The 23198-nt window shown below is 35.8% G+C and overlaps 1 protein-coding gene across 3 annotated transcripts; it reads left to right on the forward strand.

The window, feature by feature from the left end:
• The first annotated feature begins 1369 nt into the window (after positions 1–1369).
• Positions 1370–23046, forward strand: LOC112556650 (F-box/LRR-repeat protein 20-like). 3 transcript variants are annotated; one of them, XM_025225843.1, is made up of 17 exons: positions 1370–1723; positions 2420–2461; positions 3698–3785; positions 4332–4399; positions 4944–4998; positions 5426–5500; positions 6211–6305; positions 6592–6660; positions 7321–7416; positions 8296–8422; positions 9007–9081; positions 9439–9569; positions 10488–10548; positions 11594–11638; positions 11794–11850; positions 13193–13405; positions 13792–23046. In XM_025225843.1, exons 3-17 carry the CDS (start codon positions 3738–3740, stop codon positions 13897–13899), a joined length of 1323 nt encoding a protein of 440 aa, XP_025081628.1. In that variant the 5' UTR covers positions 1370–1723; positions 2420–2461; positions 3698–3737; the 3' UTR covers positions 13900–23046. The 3 variants fall into 3 exon arrangements, with proteins under 3 accessions (XP_025081628.1, XP_025081629.1, XP_025081627.1); XM_025225844.1 differs by lacking the exon at positions 2420–2461; XM_025225842.1 differs by lacking the exons at positions 2420–2461; positions 3698–3785 and having other exon boundaries at positions 1371–1723.
• Positions 23047–23198: the final 152 nt, after the last annotated feature.

The following is a 23198-nucleotide window of genomic DNA, read 5'->3' on the forward strand; positions in this document are numbered from 1 at the left end:
GTTTGATCCAAGGACGTTTATCTCGGTTTGATCTGATCTGAGACTCTAGTATACACAGTGGCCTTGAAAGTAAAAAAGGGACATTGATACACTTTATTAAAGAATAAATGCATTTCTCTTTTGGCATCAACTTCGACAATGATCATGATGGTGGTGATGATGAAATCAAGGACGTGTACAGTCAAATCTCCCTATATGTAGTGGCATAGTAGAGAGAGTATAGTAGAGAGGGTTTTGTAAAAACGGCTTTATTTGAAGTTAAAAAGCAGGGGTGGGCAATTAATTTTCCCAAGGGCTGTATGAGAAAATGGTTTGAGGGCCGGACATATAAACTCAGTTTTAATATACTCAGAGACAGGAGGCCTTTGCCCACGTCTGGTCCAAAGCTCTTCGTCGGCTTCGCTAGATGGTGCGTGCATCGTAGTCGAACCTTCCCTCTGTCACTGTCACCCGGCACGACCCACCACCACCCCACATTGCCAGCCTCCACCCTCCCTGTGTACGTGCTGTGACCTAACTGCGATGATACAGTATAGTTAATCGAGCACTGCGTGGACTTGTGTCTAACAGTTAGTAGGGGTGTTAGTAAATTTTTTACATTGAATTTATAGTCGGACCGAGCAAAACCATAAGTAGGAGATTTGACTGTATAGGGATATCCGTGCTGAAATTGCTGTTGCTCCCACTGAAAATCTGGGTCATTGTGTTTGCGAAAAAAAAAAAAAATTCAGGACTATATATATTGAGAGACCATAGTGTGGTGTAAACAAACAAGAAGTAACAATACGACTATCATTTTTTTAAAGTGAAATAAATGTGTGTAACATGCAGTTAGTTTTAAATTAGCGATCCCCTTTATAAATACTTCTACCATGCACTCAGTAGATTTTTTAATGGATACAATGAAGACCCTTACCCTATGAATTCGAGACTAAAAATAAGCCATTATAACCATAAAACAAAACAGTGTTATTTTATTATCTGTGACAGTTGTCTGTAGACCATTATTTGAAGGTCTGTGGTAAAACGTGACTGTACAATAATTATCCTTTTAACAAAAGAGTTCACAGAAGAATAAAAGTATCTATCTTCAGTTCGTGAAAATAACCATGTTTGTTAAATTTGTTTATAGGAATTTTAGAAAAATAATAATGTTTCTGATTTTTTTCAAATTTCTTTTCTCGATTATAAAAGCAACTGGATCATAATGCACATGGCTTTCGAATGGAGGATAACTCTTTCTAACCCTAAAAAAACGTCTGCTACCTGACGTCATCACGAATCAAAACAGTGTAAGCTATCAGCTGTAAATGGCATGGCCCTCTCGGGGAATCTGATTGGTCTCTGCTTGTCTTGGTACTTTTTATGGTATTTGGTGTACACATAACATATAGTACGCACATGAAAATGAAATAACAAGGAGGATCATACAATCTTGTGATATCTTAATTACAATGGTACTCTCACTGATGTAAACAACAACTTTAAGTCGTTTTGATGACTTCTGAGTATAATTTTCCTTGATTCTGCGCAAGAAATATTCAGCCAATTGCGAGCTTCCTTACGTATAGCTATGGCTGTTCATTTCCATGTTATTATTTTCTTTTGTTTTCACTGACTCTCAGTGGCAAAACAAGCGAAATCGATCAGTTGATGGCATGAAGAGATGAACCATCTCAACCAAAACGGTCATTTTAACCATCATGTAAAGAGTAGATCCGAGGTAAGCTTGTTTCCTTGGGGAAAAAAGATGTTCGTAATGTAAACTATGTATCTGTGTTTTGCATTCTTGTCACTTCCCTCTGAAATTTTCTGTGGATTTTTATTGTGAAGAAAATGGCTTTTGTAATGGTGGAAAGGTAGTTAGCTTTCTGATTGTGTAAGTGAATTCGATTACCCTTTCCCGTTTCTGTTTCACCGTGTTGTGTGTGATATGAAGGGTCATACTGTTTCTCTTGAAAAAAAACTACAGATCGACAGTAGTATTATTAGTAATAGCACTTCGCAGACATCTTTACCCCTTTGTGTCCACGCGTGAAGCCCAAGAGGAAATTAACAACGGCAGATTAGTCCTGTGACTTAGTAATGTAAAGAATTTCTTATTTGTTATTTTGGATAGACTGTTTAATTTAAAGGCAGATATATAGTAACGACAATTTCCTAATACTATCGTAGTGCGCCATACAATATACCCCAGTCGGGTCCTATTCACATAGTACGCAGATAGATGAAAAAATTCAGAATACGTTAACAACAATTTGTTATTTTATTCGTATCTTTAAGTGTTGATAAAATTTATTAAGACACCACCATGCATCCAGTCCACGCGCTGAAAATACGTGTTTTAGTAATATTTTGAGAAACCATTTATGAAAATGACTACCAACCAAACTTTGTCCTTGTTTCTTTTCTTTATCAGAGGCAGCTAGGAAAAGTTTTACAGCACCAATCAAGATACCATGTATGAGTAATTCTAGCCATTTGCAATTGTGCAAGCATATCTTTTGGCAGTAATAGTCTTTGATAAATAATAATTCTTATCATAGAGAACAATTAGCAGTGCATGAAAGAAAAAAATATACATTTGTTTCTTTCAACATGATGTTTATAACAACAACCTAGGATATTTTTTATTACTATATGGCCATGGACCTGACTACAGCAGAATCATAGTTAGCACTCTAAATATGGATCATCCACTGTAGTGAGGATGCAAGCTGTGACAGTGGTGGTTTTTGTATTATGTAGCTGCCCTAGGTGTAGTCTTTTAACACAGATCTTTAGTGCATGAGTACAGTAATCCCTCGTTTATGATGCATTCCAGAACTACCCGGGATAACCGAAAATATGTGAAATAGAAATGGTATATTTATGTATTTATACACTTTATTAAGGCTTTATAAACCCTCCCCCATACCTTTACACTACATAAACCTTTCCCATTTCCTTAATAACCATTCCCACACTGTTCTGCGCATGTATTGTACTACTGTACTGTACTGTAGAGTAATACAATACCTGCAATAGAACAATAAACCAAAAAAATCTCTCTCTCTGCCAAACACATAATGTAAAAAAACTGTATAGTAATATATTTTTATACACTTTGGCCTTTTTTTATCTAAAAATTCATAATATATAAATATTTTCCATGATCGAATTTTGCAGAAAATCTGTGAAGAAACATAGATCCGCGAATCATTTTTCCCATTTATTTTCTATGAAAAGCCATGAAATAGTGAAGGCGCGAAAGATGAAGCGCGAAGTGGCAAGGGATTACTGTACTAATTTTTGCACATCACCAATATATCATAGAGATATGTAGTTATTTGTTTGTTGAAAACAGCTGTAAGTACACAAGTGACTGTAAGCGATACAAACTGTTCTGTTTATTCTTTAACTAGCATATTGTGTGAACTGGATGTTTTCAAACTTCTTTTTTCATATTACCTATAATTATTACTTGACAATGCATTTAAAACCATTGAAAGAAACTATTGATATGAGTTTTACAAGGTGACATTTTTGTATGTTGTTATATTTGTATGTGTAGATCTCAAGGTAAAAACATCCAGTCCAAAAAGTTATTTCAGCTCTTCAGATAGCTTTTGTTGCTGCATATTTAGCTTGATTCAATGTTTATACACAGTGAATAATGTCATTTTATTATATACAAGTTTAATATGCTATACTACAGGGGATAAGACTGTGGAGATCACAAATTTTGATAGTAGAAGATGGGGACCATACAAATGAGACAATATTCTGAAACGTCACACATGAAGGTATTAAGTGTGATGTGTTCAAGTTAGACTGTAATAATCAGTCTCAGACTTTGCTTGATTTAGCTGTACGTTTCTGTACATTTCATATTCAGATGGTGCTAAACCTCAGTATTTCTTTGTCAGACCAGTCCCTGTATTTTATGAGTTAAAAGACAACATCGTGTCTTGCTGGGGCGGAAAATGAAAAAAGATTGCCATAGTTTTTAGTGTTACAATATGATCTCTGCAGCTCATTGTCAACTAGTTGAGCATAAAACAGTCAAATTTGTAATATTTAAATATATTTTTAAATATAATAATTTTGGGGCTATCTTTACTTAAATGTTTGTATTTCAGTGTTATTCAAAAAATTAACCAGCCTCTATCAAGTGTAGGGAAGAGGATAACAAACAGGAGAAAGATAACAGCAAAATAATAACAACATTGTGTGGAAATGCAGCAGCTGTGGGAAACTAATTCACCTTAAAGTTGTGAAAATTTAAAAAAAAGGAATTTTCACAATGGGCCCAAGCATTATTTTCTAAGAAAAGAATTTTTATATTGCAGGGATCTCAGCCAGCCTTTGATGATGACAGTTTCATCAACAAAAAACTCCCTAAAGAACTGTTGCTTAGGTATGTTAGAAATGCATATTTTGCTTAAGTTTTATGCTTCTTTTTATATAATTAGCAAGGATTTATTTTTGTTCAAGCAAAGCAGCTCATATTTTCAGCTGAAAAGTTTTGATATTTAGATTTTATTCAAAGATCAGCTCTAAATGTTGAATATTCATTTATGCTTCCTCCAAATTGTGTAACTGAGTCTCTTAGTCTGCAAAAGATATGCTTGAAACAAGTATGAATGTGCTGAATGCTGTTGTGAAAGACAATAATGTCTTGCATTTCTGGTGAGGGGAGTTTTTGTTTTTTTTTAAACACTAACATTCATTCACTTCATTACAAAATAGAAGTCTCAGCTAAAAAGAAACTTATTTGTTATTGAAAGGAGTTCTCTTACCATAAGTAATTTCATCTATATACAGAAGACTTCTTTAAAAAAATATTGTTACTCATATGATAAAGGATTAACCTTATTGTCATTGCTGAGATCAGTCTTAAATGAAAGAATAATGGCAAAGCTATGAGTGTACTGTTAAATGGACCAAAGTTTTCTTCATAGGATATTCTCATTTCTGGACGTAGTGACACTCTGCAGATGTGCTCAAGTATGTAAGGTAAGTTGTAAAAAGTCATCACTCATCACTTGCACTTTTTAAATCTTAATAAATAATACAAAAAATGTTCAGAAGTGGATAATCAGGAGCACAAATAGCGCTATAAAGACCTCCTTTTTTTTAATATTATCATGAATCTGATTTTGCTTTCTTTCTACCACCTCCCACACCCACCCTTTGAGATATGCCGAGGCAATGAGCGGATAAGCTAAAAGAATATACCAAAAAGAAATTGAAGCCTAATCCACATTCATCAGGCAATTGCTTTTATTTTCTATAATAAGCCACATGATGTTCAGTGCAGACATATGCACATGTTCACATATATTTATATTGAAGAAAAAAAAAAGTAAAGAGAGCTGGGATTTGTTTATGCACATAAAGAGTAGTTGGAAAACGTCATCCTTTTGATAAGCATTTTTTTCAGATGTGGAATGTTCTTGCCCTTGATGGCAGCAACTGGCAAAGAGTTGACCTCTTTGAATTTCAGAAAGATGTAGAGGTGAGAGCATGAACAGCTAAGTGTTAAATTGCTGCTTATTGTTGTGCTAGTATCCCTAGTGATCTTTAAAAATCTGCAGACTTTTTGACCCCATTGTTTTGTCATATGAGCAATGCAACACTAGGCAGTTATGTTTTATTTACGAAAGCTCATCTAAAGATGTGCTAGATCCATTTTGTGTTTTTCCTGCTTTGCAAAACCTTATTATAACATGACAGAAATATGGTTTGTACTGTGATTTTACTGCTAACTTTTAGACATGGTAAACAGTTTAAGGTATTTGGATTGTTTTAAATAAATTGTTAGGACAAAATCACTTGAAGTTGATGTACTAGAACCATGGGAATTACATGTCACAATGACCTGCAGAGTAAAGGTCTGATCCTGGTAGTTACAATTTTCAACCACCTTTGTTAAGTGATTTGTTTCCTAAAAGTTTTATGAACTTTAAATCAAAACTCATGATTTGTCTCAGTTTTTCCCTGCCGTTTTTGTTTTTGACTTACAAAGTACAGCCACTTGCAGACATTAAGTGTTGGATGCAGAGGACGTTACACATGCTACTAATATTTTGTCATTTAGCTTACTGTTATGCATAGCTTCCAACCAGTGTGGCTGTCCACCCAATTACAGGTCATTAAAATAGCCAGTTCATTGAACTCTGGTCAACTTTAAGTGATATGTCTGCATTTGTTTTGTTTTTTTGCCAGGGTCCTGTTGTAGAGAATTTGTCCAGACGATGCGGAGGGTTTTTAAAATCATTGAGTCTCCGTGGCTGCCAGGTTATCACCGACAAATCACTACAGTAAGTCATTATTCACTTAATCATTAACTCATTAGAATCATTAAAAGGATTCTGAGAAGTAAAATAAATTTACTGAAATACAGACAGTTGTTGCAATTTATTATAGTTATGGAGCATTTAGCTGTGACAACATTTTTGCCCTCAAGATTGTTGAAGGCGTTTTAAAAAAATTATTATGTTGTTGTTGCTGTGTTTATAAGAATATAAAGCATATCTGGAGTTCATGTTTCAAGTTCCAAATATATTTAATATTGACTCTTGTATTTCATTTTCGCTGCACCCACAGGATATTTGCACAGCAGTGCCGTAACATAGAGGCATTGATACTGAATAACTGTAAAGAGATTACAGATTTGTAAGTACCTTCTGCTATGCATCTTCATTATATTGGTAGAACTTGAACTCACATATATTCACAAAAGCTGTCGACATATGTAAATAAGAGGACTCAAATCTGATTTTAGCAATTTGGCTTTTAAGTAAGGCAATTTGAGCATAAAATTAATCAGGATGGATTAATATTCAAGTAGATCTAGCCAGATGCAGAGGCAGTTTTATCACAGTGCCTGAACAGAATAGTCTGTATCTAATCCTTAGGCTAAGGCCAGTGACTCTATCTGTTAATGCAGTAGTGCATGGTTACCTGTTCTTCTGGGAAAGTGAAAAAAAAAAAGGTTGTTGAAGGTAGTGGGGCTGTACTATCTACATTCTTTACCATGGATGGTACATTCTGATGCTTATGGCTGTTAGCTTTGAGTGGTTTGAAAATACACATATTTGTTGCTGGTTAGAAAATGTTTTGAAAGATAACTAAAAGCAGTCTGCAAAATTTGTGTATTTCCTTTTTGGTACTTTTTTGTTCTGTGTTTTTCCTATTTTCTACTTCTCTTATTATGATTTTCTGCTAGGCAGCCAATGAGCAGTTATTTGATTCTTAGAGGATATGCATAGCCAATGCAGTGATCGTTTTATGTCATGACCGGAGTTTTTAATTTTGTTTTGTTATTTTGTCAAGGACATGTCAGAGCTTAGGGACATATAGTCACCGACTGATGAAACTGGATGTTAGCTCATGTACACAGCTCACCGACAACTCTTTAAGTGCAATCAGGTGAGCATGCCTAGCTGTTTGAGAGATCAGTTTGCCCTTTAGCTTGCACAACCTTTGGACAGATGTTGTTTTGTGCAGTCTGCAGCATAATTTTATTATAAAACATCTGTCAATTGCTCGTAGACTCGGGGGTAACAAGTAGGCGTTTAATCACTTGATGGATAAGATCCAGATGGCACACCTCCACCTCAAACACATAGTTCATGGACAGAGTTTGTCATAATAGCATCTGTCTGTCCACCAAAGTTTTTTTTTTTTTTTTTTAACAATTATATTTTCTGAAAAGGGCAAACAGTTATCAGCTTCTTTATTGTGTTGACATTTACAGCAACTGATAAATCACAATTTAATTTGTTTGCATTTTATCATCTAGCATAACCATTTATGAGAGCATGTCAGGTCAGCTTTAATATCTTTATCACGGAACAGCTAAAGAAAAATGAAATGAAGGTTTGTTTGGAATTACACACTGGTATGATATAGATTTGTTCCTTTGAAATAAACTACAAGTTCAAGGTTTTGTCTTTGCTTATGATTGTTTTTAGTTACTTAAGTATAACATTCTAGTTTTGCTTTTGTTATTTATTAATTTTATTGTATTAGCAAAGGTACTGTAATATGTCTTTTAAAAAAACTTCCAGAAGTGTTAAGCTAGATTTTGCAGTGAATGGTGTTGTCTGGCTAGCACATCTTTTATAGTCAGTAAAGTTGTCTTACTAAACATATCTTTCTAGAGTGTTCCTCTGTGGTGATGATTAAGTTCTCTTTGATTAGAATATTAATAAATTGTTTGCCCCATCAAGCAGAAATATTCTGGAAGCGAATACTTTATTTTAATGTTTATTTGAGCAGTTTTTAAATCACTGACTTTTATTGCAGTGATGGCTGTAAGTATCTGACATACATTGACATATCATGGTGCACCAACATGTCTGATGATGGCATCATGGTGCTGGCTAAAGCCTGCCCCCGTTTATCTGTTTACATGGGTCGGGGACTGACAAAGGTAAGTACTAAAAATACTGACGTAAAAATTTATTGTTCTGTCCTAATACCATAGCATAGATGAGTGAAAAAGGTTGTATGGCTATGTGTTTTTGAATAACTGATGTGTACATGCATAGTGATGTTTGGAAGACTGTGCCATCATAAAATGGAAAGCAGAATGATATTTCTCATAGATACGCTTAACATTAAGATTTTCAAAAATGTCTTTTATAAAGCAGTGTAGAAAATATTAAGCATAAATGTTAGGCTTGTATTTCGTGGGAACATTTCACTTGTGTGTTTAAACTTCATTCATAAAATGTTGATGTGAAAAATGAGCTATAAAAGGATTATGAATAAAAATAGGTCTACACCCTTATATACATTCATTGAATTCAGTCATGGGAAATAGTTAAAAAAAAACCCAAACCTTTCACTTCACTTTGTTCTATGCTGATCTTTTTTGTGCCTCTGTGGAGCTTCACATTACCTTGAAATAGTAGATCTGATTCTTGTCTGCAGGTTAAAATACAGGAAAAAAATTCTCTCCCTTCTTAAGTCATAGGACCTTTTTTATCTTTCATTGTTCCCTGTGATGTATAGATTACAGATCATGGTATTGAACAACTTGCTATCCATTGTACCAACCTTAAAAAGATCAACCTTCACTGTTGTCAGGTGGGTTGCTTGTCTGGTCATGTTTTTTGGGTTCGTTGACAGTGTATGTGAATGCCAGCCCTTTTTTCATCCACAATTTCTTCCGTTATCTCGACCCAAAAGAAATAGAAAAGAACTATAAAAATTGGTTTAAAAAACATTGCACATTTAAACTTTTAACTTGTATGGCTTCATATTTTCAAACATTTTTGATCTCTTTTTGGATTTTGTTCCTGCACATCCCTTTTGATATCTTGTGATACTGTTATTTGCTGTTGACTGCTTTTGAACTGATAATTTATTTAAAAAGTAAAATATTTGATCCTTTTTACTTTAAGGCAGCCTAAAACTCAGAAGGTTCCTAATGTTTTGCTGCAGAATATAGGTGATGAGGCTATAGCAGCCATAAGTAACCACTGCCTAGGCTTGCAAGCAATATGTCTGTCTGATTGTAACCATATCACAGACACTTCATTGCGAGCACTTGGCACAGGATGTCACGATCTTAGGTAAGGCTTGGGTTGGTGGAACAAAGAGGGCAGTTCGTCAGTTATTCAGCGCATGCACAGTATGCGCTGGTCAGTAGTTAAAAAACAGGGGTTAGATATTCAATTGCTTTTACCATGTTATAAATAGCCACAGCAGTACATTAAAAAAGGTAAGAGAAAAGTTAGCATTATCTGCTTTACATATTTTAAAACTCAAAAGACAAAAATGTTATCATTATGTTGTAAGCAATGCGAATAGAAAACTTTGTGCTGATAGTAAACTCAACAGTATTTTTTCCTCAAAACGTTCCGTCCCTTCTGTCTAGTGCTCCTCATTCGGGAAGAAAGGTATTGATAGTACCGGCGGATAAATGTTTTCTCCAGCGAACAGCTTATAATGGAAGAGTCAGACACAAGCAGACCATGCAGACTAAGACACGCTTCGCTTTCATCAGTTTGCTTTGTTTCCTCTACCCACTATCTAAAATTACTACTTTGGCAAGAGCAGGCAACCATGAATGTGACTAAGAATTTCTCTTTGATTTAAATTGCTTTTTCTCCATGTTAATGAACCAAGCCTCGCACATATGCTCGCCCCCTACTTTTCTGGTTTGCGCATGGCACTAAATTCAGATTGGCTGTTGCACAGGACAGTGGTCTAAATGAAAGACCCTCATCAACATCAAAAACTGAGTAAACTGTGATGCCGCTCTAAATTTGACATTGTATCACAATCAGACTGATAATAACTAAAGGATTGATGTGTATCAGAATGAGACTGGTAGTAAGTGAAAGATCAAAGGAAACAAGGCAAGAAAGAAGTGGATATTAAGAATCAGTTACTATGCTATTTAAGTAATATTTTACAGTTTTATATTTATATGTGTGTGAGTGCATGTGTGGGTATGCATACTTATGTATTTGTTTACATGTTTTCAGGATGTTAGAAGTCTCAGGATGTCAGCGCCTGACAGATAATGGGTTTTTGTCACTAACAAGAGTAAGCTCTTATTAAGTATTTTTCTTTCAAGTAGGAGATAGAATCCTCTGCATGTTGTCTGTATTCTTTTGACATTGGTATATGGTGTTACAGTGAAAGGTAGAAATATGTGGGTGTTAATTAGTGACGATGCATGTACCATCCCCCTATGTCATCATCAGTGGCTCATTTCATGGTTCCTAATCTTTGGTGGCCAACCTATCCAAGAAACGGAGTTTCTGCATTCGAAGGGATTTCTCTGAAATACTTTATTTACAGCTTTATACAATGATCTTCACTTGCAGACATGTTGGAAAATTGGCAACACATTTCGGAGCACAGTTAACAGCGACACATGCTGAAACTAACATAGCAGCAACTCCTGCTGATTAAAGGGTGATGCATGCCTTAGAACTCTTGCCGTAGTGACATGCGCTGGCAACTGTGACACACACTAGCATCCATGACACTTGTTGAACACAAACAGGCAGCAACACATGCTGGCTGAAGGTGACACACACCTACACGAACAAAGGCAACACATGATGAATACTTCCATAGCTACTGTTGCTGTGTTGCTTTACCATATTTACTCTCTGACTGCTGCTGCTTAGTCTCTCTCAAGGCTTATATGCAATGTACAAAAACATCTAGAAACATCTAGTATCTTGTCACACATGTGCGCTCTCACACCACACATGTGCTGTTAGAATGCTAGATCAGGGGTCTCACGCGAAAAACATTCTTGGCTTATGCAGCACACTCACTCTTGTTACTTTCCACCTGCTGAGACCCTGATCTAGATGGATTGGGTCACAACATTGTGGGGGACACCAGCCATGGTGGCATGAAATTAAATACCCATCATAGTGCCGCCAGCCACTGGGAGGCACACCCCACAAATGGTGAAACATTTAATTCATAACGTATGGCAAATGCTTTTTCTTATAGTAATAAAAAAGCTACTTTTTATTTTATTTTTAGAATAAAATCATCTTTTTCATTTTCTTGCTTGCTTTCAGTCTTTTGTCATTTTCTTTCCTCTCTGTTTTTTTTTTTTTTAAAGAGCTGTCACCAGCTTGAAAAGATGGATCTAGAAGAATGTATTCAGGTAAATATTAAATTTTATTTTGTGTACATTATCATCGTACTTTTATGCTTACTAATAGGGAGAAGGTTTGATTGTCATTTGTAAATGAAATGCACCAGATATAATCAAGAAGCTTAGAGTGTCAGATAAGTCAGTTTGAAAATTTCCTTTCACAGATTACAGATACAACCTTAGCTCACCTAGCAACCCATTGTCATCGATTATCTGCCTTGGTGAGACATTTTTTTTTTTTTTGTGTTTGATCTTTGATTTAAGTACTGAAGGGAAGTTGATTATGCTTCTTGTGTAGAGGGAAGGATTTTGTTCATATGAGTGGTTATTTTTTAACATGCGGATTGCATGGTGGAATAGCACAGTAGATTACCCAACAGCATGCTGCTATTGTATAGCTTTCATTTGTATAACTGATATTTTGATTATGAAAGGGCAACATGATTACTCAGCAAAAATTGCTGGAAATAGAGCATTATTATCACAAAAACATATTTCCATGCTATTTTATGATGAAGAGGCATGAGAAATATTATACTAATGTTATTTTCTCAATCACACCTGGATTTGTTGAGAAAACAAGAAATGATGAAAGGGTAGGATTTCTAAAAATAGCATTATCTGCATGAGCTGAATTTGAAGAGGAAAGAAGTTTTCCTCTCTTAAAAGAAAACAGACCAGGACACAGTGTGCTGCTGCTGAATGTTCTCTTTGACTCAGAGGAAGTTCCTAAAAAATAATGGCTGCAAATGCTGATGGATTAACTTTTTCCAGAGATCTGCATGATTATCTCTGCCTTGTTCAGATATGTGGTTCCCACACCATACTTTATCAAAATGTATATGGAAAAATTAACTCAAATGTGTCCACTTAGTAGCAGACAATAAAAAATAATACAACGTAGACTGCAATGAACGTGACTGTTGCCCATTAAATTTTGACCTTTCGGTCCTTTTAATTTTTAAATTTCAGTCAAAGCTTCTAAATAAAGTTAATATCTGTAGGGCTTTATTCCAAAATCAGCCATTTCATTTTCTGGGCAAAACATATCACTTCTTCAACACAACTTGTTCTGACTATAAGACATAGATTTGAGGGCTTGGTGTTACAAACACTACTTATATGCAAAAGAACTCTCCAGCTGTGTTTGAGAATGCCATGTTTGAAGACATATATCTTTAAAATTAAGCATAATCGATGATTCATAAGAAAATGATAAATTGGATTGTGGAAACTGGTTAAATTCTTTAAAAAACATTTTTTTCCAATTTGAGTTTTTTTTTATTTGTCTGTAAAATGTGAGATTCCATCAGAAAGTTGATGTATTGCTTATATTCACTTCCAAAGCATCAGATAGGTGGTTTTTAACAAGTAGATTTTAGCTTACCAAAATATATATACATGGCATTTGAATTTGGGTGAATTGATAAGCTTACAGGCTATAGTTGTGTCAGTGTGCTAGGTTTGTAAATCATATCAGTAAACAGTGTTGTTCCATAGCTCTAGTGTCTTTTGATTTAGAATAGTCTTTGCTCATTATATCTTTTCTAAAAAAAATTCCAGACTCTGTCTCACTGTGAACTGATAACTGATGAAGGTATCCGTCATATTGGAACAAGTCCCTCATCACCAGAGACACTGACAGTTCTGGAGCTTGATAATTGTCCTTTAGTCACAGATATTGGTCTTGAGTATCTTATGAACTGCACAGCCCTTCAGCGTATTGAACTTTATGACTGTCAGCTTATCACACGGGCTGGTATTCGCAGACTTCGGGTATGCTTTATTTTCCAGCATGCATCCTTTACTGTTAACAAAGTATGTTTTAAATATGCTAAAAATAAAATGTACTCTTTAAACATAGGGCCAACTAACAAGAAGAAAATAACAAAATAAAATTTTATAATAATTTGTTTCCCAAAAAAATCTAAGCATTTTACATATGCCTGGAAACCAAAACTATTATTTTTCAAAGGACCAACCGATAACAAGAGTAATTAGCAATGTAAAAATAAAAAAAAAAATCAAGAAACTTGGATATTATGTACACTGGAAAATACAAGTCACATATATATTTTGGGTGTGTTTGTGTGTGCGTGTGTGTGTCAGAGAGAAAATTGTTTCAGAATTTTCTTTGAAAAAAAACCAAACTGATATTTCAGAATCGACTGCAGAATCTGCGAGTGCATGCCTACTTTGCGCCAGTCACACCTCCTCCATCTGTAGGTGGAGGACGTCAACGCTATTGCAAATGCTGTGTTATTCTTTGATAATGGACTACAGACAACTGCTGTCAATATTAACCGTGTGCGGACAACCCTGCCTGCTTTCTGGCCCTTAAGGAGTGCGGGATACATCAAGCACAAGCAGAAATCAGCTACCCCATTGATGGGGTCAATTGAATGATCTGGAGTAACATGTGGGCAGACATGCCTCGCTTTTGGCTGTGTTTCTCTAGTAATAGTGTTTATTGTGTTGCTTGATAGTTTGATCCTGAGAAATTGAGAGGATCTTGTTATGGGTTGGTTTGCATCTCAAATGAAGTGAAGATTGGGAAGTTTGGAGTTAATTCTTCCACTATATTTCCATTTAGCATTCGCTTTTTTTTTAAAAATTGGCAAACATGGATTTAACAATATGCATCTGTGATCAGATAAAGAAAAATATTTTTAAGGTTCTCTTTCAAAGTCGTGCAATAAGAGAAAGTACAAAATGCAGCTGTGAATTTCTGATGGGAGGCCTGCTTTGATGGCTACAGAAGGTTTTCTTTTTTAAATGGTAATGGCAGATTTTTGATATTCAAGTTAGTAGACACTGTCAAAGACTAAGACCATTAGTCGAGAAACACTTTAAGCCAAAAATGCATAAAGTGTTTGCTTTTTAGCAAGTTGCCGAAATAATTAGGAATTGAGAACATGGCATCAGTCATGTAACATGCCGTGTTCTGCGAACACAATTGAAGGAAGCTTTGCTCAGGTTTAGGTTCATAAATTCCCTTTCATCCATCTTTATCATGTCCTGTTCTTGTAAGCTTGTTCTCTATGTCAGACCTTAAAATCCTTTAAATGAATAGGGAAGAAGGGAAAGATCTGACTATTCTGTTTGTATTATTAATGTGATTTTTGTTTGTGATAGCTCAGATGAAATGATTTTTTTTAAAAGGCTACTGCACATGATTTTAAGGATTTTGTGATTTGTGGGTAAAAAAAGAACAGACATGGATTAAGTTTTTTCATGTCATTTCATGTCTGTCTTTTGTAAGGTGTTTTGTCATTCAACAAAACAAAACTGCATATGTTAAATAATCTCATATAGTCCATCCAGCATTATGTGAAATTAAGGATGAGGTGGTTAATAGTTCTTTGGCAGGACTTGTTGATGTTTCTTTGAAACAAACTTTTGCATTTTAGAGAGATTCTAGTTAAGACAACAGAATGACTAACAGTGTTTTCAATTTAATAATGAACAGATAAAAATCAGGTGCTGTGAAGTAGGTCATTGTCATTGGATTTGTTGTAACATATTTCAACAACCCTTGTAATTGTTTGCTTAGCATGTGCTGTCCCTTTGGCCTCTGACCTAGAAATTGTGATGTCCAAGACAAGAAAGTTAACACTTTCTCTTTTCAAGCTTAGCCAGATAAATACTGTGGACCATTGGCCATGCTTATGTGACTGCATTTCGCAGGCACATGTATGGACTGTTTATTGTTTAAAATGGTGTGCCAGTGTGATACTTCAGTCAGCAACTGTTGAACACACCTTGTTTCCACCATAGACTTTCAGATGAGCAAGTTTAAAATTTGTTTGGAACCTCACGGTAAGAAGTGTTAAGGTGTTGAGAACGTAATTCATTCCAAGGCCTAGTAATAGCGATGTGTGATTACTCTATGACTTTTGTTTTGGGAGAAAGATTTTGGGATGGTTGGGGTCTTCTTCACCCTTTTTATTGCTAGAACATTTTCACTCACAATAAAGATATCAGTAAACAAAACAGGTATAGAGGCTCTAGCTATGAAGTTAAAGGTCTAGCAAAGTGCAAACTATTTTGATATCTGGGCAGAGCTCAGTACAAGACACCATTTTCTCTTTATCTGTTCTCAGTATATATGTCTACTAGCATCATCGCCCAGAAAGAGGTTAAAAAAGTTTTTAAAAAAACCACACACTTAATAGAAATGCACATAGATGTGCTTACATTGTCAAGGCTTCATCATTGAAAGATCTGGAGCTCTATGTTAATAAAGCATCTCTATAGACAATTGTGCATAACAATTTGACCTTTTTCTGGCCTTAACTATTGTGTTAAAGCGTATCTTTAGAATGAAGGTGAGTTATTCAACCACATTGAGAGAAATATTACCTTGCACTGAGCTCAGTCCAGTTATTAAAAAAAATGTATGCTTCATACTAGACCTTTAGTGCGCTCAACTTTAGAAGTTTTGAGGCAGCTTGAGTAGCTGAAGAACTCCCATTGTCCACCCAGCAGGTGTTGGGTACCTTGCCTTTCAATGAAGGTAAAATGAGAAAAAATAAGCTTATGTTGCAGGATCCACTTGCTGTGCCCTAGACACTTTGAAAGTGGGCCTGTCTACCATTACATTTTTTAAATGAAAAAAATGATCAACTGAGTAAACTTGAAGATAATATTTATCCCTTGAACATGGATGGCTGCATAAAATATAGTTAAGGTATGTTTCTTTTGAAAGCCACAGGGCGAGATAAAACTCAACTGTATTTGCCAGAAACCCTGAGTGCCATAATGACTTCCCAAGTAGTGGGCTTCGGGAACATACCTGAAATTTTCCATGCAAAGCTTTGTGTCATGTTTGCATGCAGCAGCCTTTGGTGGTGCCTGGTTATAGTAGAGTTTTGCATAGTGGACATAGTGAATGGGTAGATTGTACTTTGTGAACATTATATTTATTGTTTTTAACAGCTAATGCATGTTTTTGGTTTTTTTTCATCATGCAGCTTGTAATATTTTCTTTGACTCTATTACAGTATCTGTGTTACAGTATCTCATAAAAATTAATCATAAAAACAAAGGTGCCAATGGAAGATGACTGTTTTCTTCTTGAGATGTTCATATGTATGCAGTTCACATTAACAAAGTCTAGCAATTTTTATGTTGCTTGTGACATAATTCTTAAGTTGATTGAATGAGTACAGATGGTTTATTTCTATTAACAACAATTAAATCATATTTGTTATAAACCAGCCCTCACACATTACTAATGCTGATAAGTGGAAGAATTTGAACAGATGCACTTGGATGTGTACTTAAGAGCCCCCACATGAAAGATAGCAAGGAACACAGCAATGTTTGATGTTGCATGGGCATTACCTTGGCTTCTTACCATTGTGCTAGCTATACTTTAGGATTCACACTGACAATCCTATTACTCTAAAGCAGAAAGTCAGAAATCAAGGGATTGACAACCAATGCCAGCAAAAGGAATTAAATTCCAGATGCATGCTGTTCACTTGTGAAAAATAAACTTACCAGCAATGCAAAGTCTACCTATTCTGTACTTGATGTTGATCTACCTGATTTCTTTGGTGCATCAGCTTCCCAGCAGCCTGCCGGTTTGCAGCATCCTTGTGAGGTTCATTTTTGTGACATTTCAGTATGTTTTTGAACTGGTATTAACATGTTACCAATTATGGTGATTGGCTGTTAGCAAATGGTTTGCTTTTTTATGTATTGTTTACATGTGTCGCAGTTCACTTTGGTCTGGGTGAATGCTTACAAGTTAAATGACTAAATATTTTCATATAACATGTGAAAATGCTTCGCCATTGTGAGTGAATATATTGTACTGATTATTGTACTTTCTGGATAACATTAATGCTCTCAGGATTATAGTGGAATGGATCTATATGCTTTCAGCATCTTCATTTTCTTCCTCTCATTAGTTCCTATATCTGCTCTGAGAAAGCATGGAAAAGGTGATAGCATGAATGGGGATGTCTGTCTCACATAAAATTACAAAAATACATAGTAGATGAACATTAATTCTATAGCTAACCATCAAATGCAGAATCATATACAAGAGTAGATTGTTATCATAAGTTTCACAAAAGTGATGACGAAAAAAAGAGATATTTCTTGATTTATACATGGCATTTGATTCAGTGCTGCTGCAGCAGTAAAGTGCATCAGCATTTATTGTTAAACTTAATTCGCATGAATTAATATTTTTCTATGCCAGCATTTTATCTAGCCTGAAATACTTGCATGAGATGGTGTAGCTGAAAGCTGGTTTCCAAGTACGCATCAATTTCTTCAGTTTCCTTGAAAGTGGTATTGTAAGGTAACACTATGTATATTAGCTGATGTATTAGTCAGATATGATATTTTACCAGAACCATTTAAGCAATTATGTTCTTTTTAATGTGTAAAATAGAAACAAGTCTGCTTGTGGTTTAAAAAAGAAAATTGAAATTTTGATAGAAATGTGGAACAGTTTTCTTTTGTTACCTAGATGGGAAATTGTGTGTCAGAAAAAGCAAGAGAATAATTTATGTAAATGGTGCGTAATAGCATGAAATCGATGGTGTTGAGATTAGAACTTCTTAAGTGTCAAGTGCGACAGACTCGTCAGCTGCACATGACCCACATTCAGAAGCTTTGTTTAGAATTGAATAGCAGTCATTTGGTCTGGCTATGTTTCAGAATATTAATGTTAATCGAAATTCATTCAGTTTTGAACATCATATGCCATTATTCTGAGATAGCAATCCCTTAGCTTTTAAACAAAAACCATGAAAGCTTTAATGTATATCATAACTTGAAGGTAACCAACAAGTGTAAAAGTTACTTTTGTACAAGCGATTTTTTTTAAATTTTTTTTTTGAGTATTTGGTCAGGATAGCAACAGCAGTTGAAATAAATCTCTATTTAAGTGTTTGAAGGGCTGCTTAAAGCAGTTTTATCTGCTTCTAGTTTTTGTTGATGTTTTATATATGGAATTGTATCCTTGCTCAGAGCTTTTGGGAGTGATTTTGCCACCGTACTCCATAGACTACTTTTAGGCTGAAAGTGATATCAGAACGAGAACAGCGTTTTTCCTTTTTTTTTTTTTCTAAAAGGGAAGTCTCAGATGACTTTGTAGTTTTTAATTTTTATCCAGAACACATTCCGTTGATTTACTTCTAACTGAACACAAGCCTTTCTTTTTTTATTATGTAACTCTACTTCGTATCAGCCAAAATTAAACGTCCGCCCTATATATCCGTTGAGGAATAAGCGAAGTGGAAGTATTTACCACGTGAAGGAAAGACTTTTGTAGTTTTGACAAAGCCTGTCAACAGTGAAGGCTGGGCACTGGTGGTGATAAAGATGATATCCAGAAATCAAGCACCATGGCACAGGCGCCGTTCTTAAACAGGTCACTCGCAGGTACTTTAAGCTGCTGAATTCCTAGAGTCTTTGGTTACTCATGGGTGTGCCTATATTTGTGTGTGTGTGAGAGAGAGGTGATGGTGGGGGAGGGATAATAATGAATGGTGGAATTTTTATCTTTCTTTGCCCTGTAGTCAGACGTTAAAGTCTATAACTACATACTCAAAGACCGAAACGCAAACCGCACGGGAGGGGGGAGGGGGAGGGTAAAGGGGGTGAAAAATGCGGTACAATGTGTGATGCACATGTCTTTCATTGTGGTAAGTTTCAGATGTAAGTACATCGCCGTGTAAATACGGTGCAGTTTCTGTCGGTTTCCAACATATTGTTAAGCGCCGTGCCCGTTCCTCAGTAACAGGCCTTTGATATTTTACAGTTTCTATCCATTCTTAACGCGTTGGGCTTGCCACTGAAAGATCTTTTAAAAGTGGAATTGCCAGCCTTTGATGTTCTCTTGTTTGACAGGCAAATGCGGTCACATATAAAGAGTATTTTTCTTGAAGCCTTGCGTGCAACCAAATCAAGCATTTTACTATTTTTATTTATTATTATCAAAGTAGGAAAATGATTTTCGTCGTTATAATGGTGTACAGTTTAATGTTATGTGCATGGGCGATGAAGCGAAAATGACAGTTGCCGTTATCATTTAGTTTTGCTAGCTTTGGGTATGGCTGTGGATTTGCATGGAGATGTAGGACTTGAGAGTGGGTGATGCCGAAATGTGCGTTGAGGTGTAGAAAGTGTTCATGTTGATGATTGTGTCGCTTTTCTTTCAGCAGTAGATGATTGATATATAAATTGGCTTTGCTACTACTGTTTGTGAACTAAAGACAGCTGTACGGCTGTTTTTATCTTTGGTTTTTGTTTTTTTGTTTTTTTTTTGGGGGGGTCAACTTTAATAATAACGGATTTAAAATGAAAGTGGTTTGTGCATTGAATGAAATGGAGTAAACACGCGAAGAAAGATGGTGCACCAAAATGGTTTTAAAGTCATTTTTTTCCCCAATTGGGGAAAAGCATAGATTTTGAGAGAGAAGTTGATGACATAATAACTGTACCTGTGATTGTTATAGTTAATTGTTTTAGCTAATTACTGAAATAAAACTTTACAGGTTACTACTACATATCCCGGTATTGTAACAAATCTCTAGGCAGTCTTTACATATTTGCATGACTTAAAAATATATATGTTGCTATTAGAAAGTAACAGACTTTGTCGATGCTGAAATATAAGTGATTTGTATACTTAAGTGCTTTTTTTTTAAAGTTCGAGTGATTTCCTGAGAAAATACAGTTAGTGTACAGCTTTAATTATGCCCATGCATCATTTCATAGAATATATTATTAATAAAGGACATCGACTGGCCAACACAACTATTCATATTCTTATCCTTTTAATGCCTGTAAAAAGGCAAGCAGACCATTCGGAATTAATGTATCCTTTTATGAATTGAAAAGAGAAAAGATGCTTATGCGATCTACCCTAGACCAAGAATTTTTATCATCGAAGCTTGCGGTGAACACTTCCGAATTGTTCATTCTTCAACGTTGACCGTTTCATCGCTATAGTCAGGCTGGAAACGAACATTGCACTTATGTACTGGTCAGTACAAGAACATTCGCCTTTGAGTTTTATTGGGAAAAATCTCTGTTTATATCTGTGTAGTGTTCAGTAGAAAAAGAAATCACTTCATTGCCCCGTGCTTTGAAAGAGAGCTCCTTGTACCAGGTATAGTAGTTTATAAGTAAACTTCCTGCGAATATCTTCTTCATTAAATCGGGAATTTCATGTTGCCAGTGAATTTTATGTACGGCAGAGGTGGTGTCATTCATTCGCAGCTGTTTGAGTTCAAGATAAGGGCATATGCAGTAGGAAAGGCCAAGATAGTGGATTCGGCTGTCTTAGATCATCATAGTTTCATCATAGCTGCCCCAGGCTTTTAAATACTTTCTTGCAGCCAACTCATCTGTAGTTGCTTCTGGCTCCTACACCCAACTGACTTTTTAAAACACACTTTTTTCTAGTCCTGCAAGTTGCCTTAAGTATTCTAAACACAGGATTGTGGAACCACATTGTCTCCTTGTCTCCCACCCCAACCCCACAAAAATCTCATTTTAGGTGGTATAATATTTCAGCAAGCTATTAGGATGTACTAGGACAGATATTTCATATTAAATGAAAGAATTGAAACAGTCGCATGTTCTTAGGGGCCATGAAATTTGTTAAGCTTTACCTGTGTGTTGATATTCGTTGAAATTTTAAATTTTCTTTGTTAATTTCGAATTTGAGATAATGTCGAAATTCTTTGTTACCACACAGCTGTCTTTGTTTAAGATGGGCAACTCTTTGACACACGTGACACTTGACTACTCGTCTGTGAGTTGTGAGCAAGCTCTGAGAAACTCCTTCTGGAGAAGTGGCCCATCGTCCGGCGCTCTGTGCTTTCCACTCAAGCGTCCTCATTCCAAAGCCAAACAGCCGCATGGTCACAGTAGTTTTCTGTAGTGACATTTTGTCTTGCCAGAGAGCTGCTTTTCTGCTTTTCAGGGCACGTGACGGACAAGAGCAATTTTGATGGGCGCAGTCCTGTTGGAGGTATTTGCTCACAATGCTGTACCGCCAAGACATTTCGTCCCCTGGGCAGCTTTTTAGTTTTCTATGATCGTAGTTGGCAATTTGTTTTTTATTTCATCTCCACTCTTCACTAGTGAGACGGTAACAATTGCTCAGAAACTGGTAGCTGCCTTCTTTTTCTTTTTCTCTCTCTTGCTTAAACTGTCATTTGCCGTGGTCAGCTAACGGTTGTTTAAGGTTTAATGCCTTCTATACCAGAAGGCACTGAACTGTGAATTCCACGTGCTGACATTTTCATGGGTTCAGCTCTCAGTTCAGAGCTAATAGGTCGCACACAAAAATCGGTTCTCGTGAAATTTATCCACTAGGACGACAAAGAAGAGTGGCATTTGGCTGCAACCGAGTGAGGATTTCAGCCTTGTTTTTAAGAGTGTATTTATCTCTCATGGGTTGTTACAAAAGTTCTAGAAATATTTGTTATGTACCTAAAGTTACTGGGTAGGGGCGGGCATTACTCGGTGGGTGATGGAGGAGTTTAAAAAAATCAGGAAACTAAGATGGAGAAACGAGTGATAAAGTTTGTATTCTTGACCAAGGAAAGGAAAAAAAGAAAGATTTAGAAATCTGTTAATGACTAGTTACCTCACAAAAACAACACTTTGGTGTATATTTTGTTAGGCAACATTGTTGGCCTGGGTTTTATCTCGAATGGCCTGTGCGTGTTTCATGGCGGGTATCTGACCGCTATTGAAGGCGTGGTACAGTACAGCTGTACTGGCTATATTTTATTTTCAAAAGTCCTTTTCTTTTGAGTGAAAACCAAGACGTGGGACTGTTTCTTGTGAAGATGTTAAGTGCATAAAATATCACTTGCAGATGTAATTTACAGGATCTGCTGTTCGCAGCTGTCATAACCCATTGTAACAGAAAGAGAAATTTTTCTCATTTTGGGGCTTTTGCTGTGTTCAGTCAGCGAGTACTCGTAATCCTAAGTTTAAAAGCCAAAGGCGAACGAAATAAATAAAATATAATTAAGCCTTTCATTCTTGCTCTAGTCCGGCGTGTATTAGCTTTTTGATGTGCGGAATAACTTGCTGGAGTATGAATGAGCCAGGTTGTTTATGATATACTCATCTGGTAAACATTGTTTATACAAAGCTATTGTATCGGTTGCTATGTGTTAAATGAATAAGCCTTGTCTGGGGTGTGGAGCACGAGATGGACGTGCAGTGTGCGTGCCTGCGTGTGTGTGTGTGTGCGGGCGTGAAAGCGGGTTTGTGCCTGTGAGCAAACTTTAGTTAAGTTGCAATTTTGATTCTTTCATACAGTTATTAAGCCTTTTTCACTGTATTTGATTATGTACTCTAAAATGAGTTTCAATATGATTATTTTATATTTTATGACAAATATTCTAATAAAGACGATGGTACTGTGATGAATATACTTTTTTTTTAGTGCATTGTATGCTGCTCGAACTTTTCCAGTTTGCACTCTGGCTTGTTTATTTTACCAACAAATTAGCTTGAAAAAATGATTTAATCATGTGATTATTTTTATGCGCAAACGCAAGCATTCTCACGCGCGCAC

The sequence above is a fragment of the Pomacea canaliculata genome, linkage group LG2, assembly GCF_003073045.1.
Source record: "Pomacea canaliculata isolate SZHN2017 linkage group LG2, ASM307304v1, whole genome shotgun sequence".
Classification (NCBI taxonomy): Eukaryota; Metazoa; Mollusca; class Gastropoda; order Architaenioglossa; family Ampullariidae; genus Pomacea; species Pomacea canaliculata.